The sequence below is a fragment of the Dioscorea cayenensis genome, unplaced genomic scaffold, assembly GCF_009730915.1.
Source record: "Dioscorea cayenensis subsp. rotundata cultivar TDr96_F1 unplaced genomic scaffold, TDr96_F1_v2_PseudoChromosome.rev07_lg8_w22 25.fasta BLBR01001105.1, whole genome shotgun sequence".
Taxonomy (NCBI): domain Eukaryota; kingdom Viridiplantae; phylum Streptophyta; class Magnoliopsida; order Dioscoreales; family Dioscoreaceae; genus Dioscorea; species Dioscorea cayenensis.
In genome coordinates, this window is record NW_024087496.1 from 300,043 (window position 1) to 306,398 (window position 6,356).

A 6,356-nucleotide genomic window follows, 5' to 3' on the forward strand; every position below is an offset into this window, starting at 1 on the left:
TAATAATTGTGTCACCTTACTACATTCAAACTTCTCATCCCAAAAGATCAGTCCAATGGTGACGGTTAGCCCCAACCTTATATGCGCATGCATACTTCCTCAATTGGTCAATGTGGGAATAAAGAGTGCCCAATCGGGCCCCACACTGACTGTTCTCATTGAAATACCAATGTTATGCATATAAGGATGAGATCCACATCTCCAGAAGACTGATACAATGGTAAAGGTTAGTTCCACCCTTATATGTATATATCTATTCTCTCACTTAACCGATGTAAGACTAAATGGTCTATTACAAATCCCTTCATCAATTTTTATAAAAATGTGACAAATTTTATAGTAGACAAGAATACCTTTGGTTGGGTTGAAGTAAATTTGAACAAGTTGTGTTATGGATTTTGTAATTTAAATTTAAATTGGAAGTCAATTTTGTAAGTTAAATTGATCCAATTTTATAAAAGCAAATAATTTATACTTCAAATTATATTTTTATATTTTACAAAGGATTCATAAAAAAAAAAAAAAAATCAATGCTCAAACTATTCATTATTGATTATATTTTATGCGAAAATTTATATTATAAATTATTTTTAAATTCAATGATTTCATGGAAATATTTTTAATTAATTTTAATTAATAAGTAATTTAATTTATTTAATTGTATGATATGAGAAATTTGATGGTAGTGATGGCCATTTTTATGGACAGTGGATATTTGGTTGGCCCGAATCTTAATTCAAACAGGTTTAAGTAGCACTAGGGTTTGTGATAAGTATGGATTTAAAATTAAAACCATAACATATTTGAGATTCTTTTAGGAATTAAAGTTCTGTTTGAATTGGTTTTGGTCTTTCCAAAAGCCATTTTTTAAAAAATATTTTTTTATAATTTATGTTATAAGTTCAGGGTTTTAGAGAAAAGAGAAAAGGAGTATTTTTGATGTTTAATTACCAAAATGCCCTTGAAGAATATGAAAATGACTTTCCAAATCTCTGAACCCTAATTTCATGAGAGCGCTTCACGAATTTTGGTTTTCTTCGCCGGTGACTGCCGATCCTGCCTCCGTCCTCACCATCCATCGTCATCGCCGATCTCATCGCCGGTCGCCGCTGTTCTCGCCCCCGCTCCTATGAAAGTTTAGGATTTCAAATGCCTTTGACTTGCACTGATCTTCTTCTTTAATTTATCAAAGGTAATGTTTTATTTTTTATTGGCTGTTTGTAACATTCATATGATTTCTGATGATTTTCTCTGATTTTTTTTTTTTTAAATTGGATGTGTTTTATTGAAAAAAGGTGAAGTTTTGAGTGTTAAAAAAAAATAATAAATAAATAAAATCTAATTTTACGTTTTTTTCTTATTCATGTTTCAAAAGATGACGAATTTAGACTTTGGAAGGCATTCTTGTGGACAAAGTGTTTTTAATATTTTTTTGGAAAAAAAGATGGGAAGAAAAGTTCTATTGTTTTTGGCTCAAGTGGCTGGGTTTGGTTATAGGAATTGGTAATACCTGATATACTTCTCCAATTGTTACCATTCAACCGGCGAAATTTTCCTTATATTTCATGTGTATGAAGTTATCTAATGTTAATTTTAGAAAAATCCCATATTTTATGCTTTAATCTTGGGAGTGGTAGTTATTTACTTATCTGTTTTCTTTATTTATCTTTGAATCTCTTGAATTCATGCTTGTTGGCTGCTCTTCAATTTCACTTTTTCACATGTGAACTCTCATTGCAATGTAGCATTCTCTAAGCTTTGGTGCCTTGACATGCATTTCTAGAGTTGTAGTACAAAAATAAAACTATTAGTTTAAACTCAGAACACTAAGGGAACCACTCCTTACTTTGATGTATACCCACATGTGGGTATATATATCAAAGTAATGTGGACCATCAAGGTCAAAGAATGGGATTTCCGCCGACCATGGAATCCCATTCCCTTGTATATTGGACGGAATGCCCATTCCTACCCGGAAAAAAGTGTGATTTTGCCCTCCTTAGTGGATATCTGAAGCAGTGCAGCATTTGAAGCAGCGGAGCGGCAGAGCAGCAACTGATCATTTGGAGGATCAGAAATTCTGAAGCAACGGCAACTTCGGAGCAAGGCTAGGAGTTTTTATTTTGTTTGTTTTGTTTGTTTGATCCTTTCATGTGCTGTGATGTGGTTTTAGTCTTTTGAATCATCAAATGTTGGATGCCTTTTGAAGGATTTATCTTTGATCTGAGCAAATCATTTGCCTCAGGATGAATATTAAATTTGTGTTTCGGAACAAAAACAGACCTGGTTTTTAATCTCATTGATTCAATGAATGAAATGCTTAACATTCCTTGCGTCGTCAAAAACATTCCATCTATGATTCTTGAAATCTAATGTATTTGTGTATTGTTAAATTTAGTCTTGTAATGTGTGTTCCCACAGGGAATGTTTTTCCATGTCTGCAATTTGTTTCTTTCGGCAGATTGTCAATGAATTCATAACTATCAATAAGCTTTCTCATTAATTCAGAAATGTCTCGCTTGGATAAGAGTTATGTGTGCAGATAGTTTGCTCACACATCGCTCTAAGGTACTGCTTTTTGCCTAATCTCCTACAAGCTGTTCACTATTGGATGGTTTATCTTGATAAATGGTTGCATACAATGTAAATGTATTGGCAGATTCATGTCCTTTACCGACCATACTAGCAAAACATGTTTGAGTATATTATGGCATTTACTCTGAATGAATAATGTAATATAGCATTTACTTCGGATGAAAAATAGGACCTCTTAGTTTCTTTGGATCAAATTCAATTGGCATTTCCTTTGTTTTGCTAAGGAGCAGTAATTATGTACAATTTTCACTTAAGGCCACTCACGAAGTACTTGATTCTTTTAGGAATTAAATCTTGTATGACAGTGATTGACATGTCTTTTATTGCTTTTTGTGTGTAGTATGGGTTCAGAATCTTCAGATTGTTAGCAAATGGGCAGGGGACAAAATAAACACTACTGGACATTGGAAGAAGATAAGGCCTTGATCAAAGCTTTAATTGAGCTATCTAAGGATGCCATGTGGCGGTCTGAAAATGGGTTCCGACATGGTTATCTATTTCAGTTGGAAAAAATGATAAAGGAAAAGTTTCCTCGAACTACGCTTAAGGCCATGCCGAATATTGAGTCTCGAGTGAAACTTTTTAGAAGCAAAACTGCTGCCATTGCTGATATACTACGTGCAAGTGGTTTTGCTTGGAATCAAGAAAGTAGCACTATCGAGTGTGAAAAAAGTGCATATGACGAATATGTCAAGGTATATAAAATTATATTTGTTTATTACTTGATAAATTGCATATGTTATTCTTATTATTAAGTTTATTTTTAATGCAATATAGGATCACAAGGAAGCAGTTGGACTTTATGGAAAATCTTTTCCTTTCTTTAATGATCTTGCCCAAGTTTTTAAAAAGGATAAAGCGCATGACAATGCAAAGGATGATATTGGAGATGACGCAGTTCAAAATGAAAACATCAGTTTTAAGGATAGAGCACTTGCCATGGCAAGGGGTGATATTGGAGATGACACAGCTCAGTATCTACATGAAAATTATAGTTTGGATGGGGACCGAAGCTTCTCTCAAATTCCAAGTGATGATTTTGTTATGCCCACACAGGAACCCATTGACTCTCCATCACCGATGGCATCAAATAACAGTGTCTCAAAAACATTTGGACGTCGAAAGAGGAAAGTTCGTGCTCGGGACTCAACAATGGAGGCAATATCTGAAAATTTTCGCCATTTTATAGAAATAGTTGGCTCTGGATTTAAGATGATGGCCGAAACTGCTGCTCGTAATGCCGAAACTGCAGCGCGTAATGCTGAAACTGCAGCACGGAATGCTGAAATTGTGGCTCGCGATGCTGAAGTTGCTGCTCGCAGAGAGGCAGCTCGTAAAGAAATTGAAAAAAAGAAAAAATTACTGAATCAAGTAATTTTTAAGATCGATGGACTTTCCGATGATGAAGCGATGGTTATATTGCAAGTTTTGGGAAAAGATGAGGACCAACTTAAAATATTTTTTGATTTGCCAGATGACAAAAAGCTCTGTTTTTGTCGTGTGTTTTTAGCAAGAATGTCACATTGTCCGCCTGGTATGTAAACCATTTGTACAGTATCATGGTAGTTTTGCGCTAATGAGTAGTTTGACCTTGTGTTTTGATATTTAATTTTATGTTAATACTATTACTTATGACAATGTTGTGTATTTACTACTTGTCTTGTTTGGATATTGTGTGTTAACATATTTACGATGAATCTGCAACTGTCATTGTTTAGCCTTGTTCACTATTTTGTCATCAATGCCTATATTCAGCTTGGTCACATGTATGTCTGAATAATGGTTGTTAGTTACCTGTTATCTACGGCAGTTTTGATGATATTTGATGATAAGAGTGCCACTCTGAATTTTTTTTCTGGATTCAACATGAATCAGGTGTACTGCATGGCAACATAGTAAAGGCTTTGCAAAGCCAGTTTAGTTAAGCGCCAGTGAATTTCATTTTTTGTTTTAGATTGTTAGATGATGGTGATGTGTTTTCCCGACAGAAACAACATACTAATTCTAACTCATGTAAGAGGAACAACAATTTTTTACTCCGATGTTTTATTTTATTTTATTTATTTTTATAATTTACCAATTCTTTTAGTTTTATCTCATTGCTTTCGTTATTTCTGGTATTAATTTTACATAACTGACTTTATTTTCTTTTAGAGTAGTTGCATGTTATGTTTTCAGGAATCAAGGTGTTTAACATTTATGTGAACCTTGGCGAAAATTCAAATATGATGTTCACTAGCAATGGCATGTTATTTTAGGATCTACCATAGTTGAGTTTACATTGTGAACATTTTAATATTCTTACAGGTGTGAAACTTATATCCCAGTGACTGCCATGGGTGCCGGCTGAAGCATTCTACTTAAATGTAAATGTTTACACATTTTATCATCTGTTCATTTCTTACTCTCTTTCCGGGGAAGTGAGACGTATTTACCACTAGCTTTAGACAGCCCAATTTTATGGAATTTACTTGCTACCGAAGGGATATATCTAAAACTGCAGTTCATTCTCTGTTGGTAAGTGATCTTGGCTCTTGAGTACATTGACAATTTAGCTTATGGAGATTGCCTATATAGATATTCAAACGGTCTGGACTGTTTTGAAGTATGTAACATGAGACATCAATTGTTCAGCAAGTTAAGATTGTCCAGAAGAATAGTCTATTTTTTAATCCATAGGCAACTTTCTGGACTTGTTTGAACTACAGTACTTGTAACATCAACAATTCTTAATGTCTGGACTTTTCGAGTGCAAATGTGAAGTGTATGACTTTAATCTTCTAGTCCAGTGATCAATTGAATATGTAAAATACTAGTTCCACATGCATAGTGATTTGTCTGTGGGATGTGTAAGTTTGTATTCTTTTTTTTTGAAAGGGTTTTGCAGCCATCTGATGATCTTTTTTAATTGCAGGACATTGATGACAATTAGTTTTCAAAAATACGTGAGATATCATCTGGACAAGAATGAAGTTATGAAGCATCAGCATTCATCGTCCTAGTCTTTTGGAATATAATGAGCAACAAAGAGGTTTGAAGATGAAAGATCTTGAATGGAAGAGTTTAGTCAGCTGATAAATAGTGGAAAGACCTGAGAAGCAGCACAAAAACTGAGTTTATTGCAATGCCATGAATTTTGTTTAGTACTATGATTCTTTTATACATGTATTAATGAATAAAATGTGGTATTATTGGTTCTCTAGTCCAAAACACTAGTTTCTAAATCTTTTTTATCTATAAATATAGGTCAACCTCAAGCTCAATTACTGTGCATCTTTTTATGTAATTGTAGAGCTATTCTTTCTGAGTTTCTGCTGAACTTTTGGTCGTTGATACTTTCTATTAAAATTTGAAAGTATTTGATATCTATGAGTTCTGTAATTTCACTATTTTTATCATTAAAATTTTTTTGCTAGATATGACTATCCATTTTATATATTTTTTTTTATTTTAAATTACTAGTATCTTGTTAGGACAGAAGTTCTTAAGACTGTGGATTACAGTAATTAGTTTTGAAATTTTATTCTTCAATTTTTGACACCAAAGTTCATTATTTTTTTGTGAATTGGAAATCAAAATTTAACCTGATAAACACTAGTACTCAAATTTTAAGAAAATTTCCTTATCCATCTACCAATAAGGGTGAGAAAAAAATATAATAAATTAAATTTTAGCCATCTAATCCGATTTCTACCAACACATTTACTGAGAAATTATAAAAAAACAGGATAGAGCACAAGCTTATGAACATTCGCAATTGA

The 6,356-nt window shown here is 33.1% G+C and overlaps 1 protein-coding gene across 4 annotated transcripts; it reads left to right on the top strand.

The window, feature by feature from the left end:
- Positions 1 to 961: 961 nt before the first annotated feature.
- Positions 962 to 5,931, top strand: LOC120255610. 4 transcript variants are annotated; one of them, XR_005535048.1, is made up of 6 exons: positions 962 to 1,192; positions 2,509 to 2,568; positions 2,936 to 3,290; positions 3,373 to 4,129; positions 4,903 to 5,112; positions 5,510 to 5,931. XR_005535048.1 is itself a non-coding variant. In XM_039263407.1 (5 exons), exons 2-4 carry the CDS (start codon positions 2,967 to 2,969, stop codon positions 4,923 to 4,925), a joined length of 1,104 nt encoding a protein of 367 aa, XP_039119341.1. In that variant the 5' UTR covers positions 962 to 1,192; positions 2,936 to 2,966; the 3' UTR covers positions 4,926 to 4,961; positions 5,510 to 5,931. The 4 variants fall into 4 exon arrangements, 1 of the variants encoding a protein (XP_039119341.1); XR_005535049.1 differs by lacking the exon at positions 2,509 to 2,568 and having other exon boundaries at positions 2,947 to 3,290; XM_039263407.1 differs by lacking the exon at positions 2,509 to 2,568 and having other exon boundaries at positions 4,903 to 4,961.
- Positions 5,932 to 6,356: the final 425 nt, after the last annotated feature.

What these genes read in the sequence shown, in the direction of transcription:
- LOC120255610 (XM_039263407.1), top strand. Translation starts at nt 2,967, where the DNA reads ATGGGCAGGGGACAAAATAAACACTACTGGACATTGGAAGAAGATAAG. An exon ending in CATATGACGAATATGTCAAG is followed by an intron (nt 3,291 to 3,372) that starts GTATATAAAATT and finishes AATGCAATATAG; the next exon opens with GATCACAAGGAAGCAGTTGG. An exon ending in AATGTCACATTGTCCGCCTG is followed by an intron (nt 4,130 to 4,902) that starts GTATGTAAACCA and finishes ATATTCTTACAG; the next exon opens with GTGTGAAACTTATATCCCAG.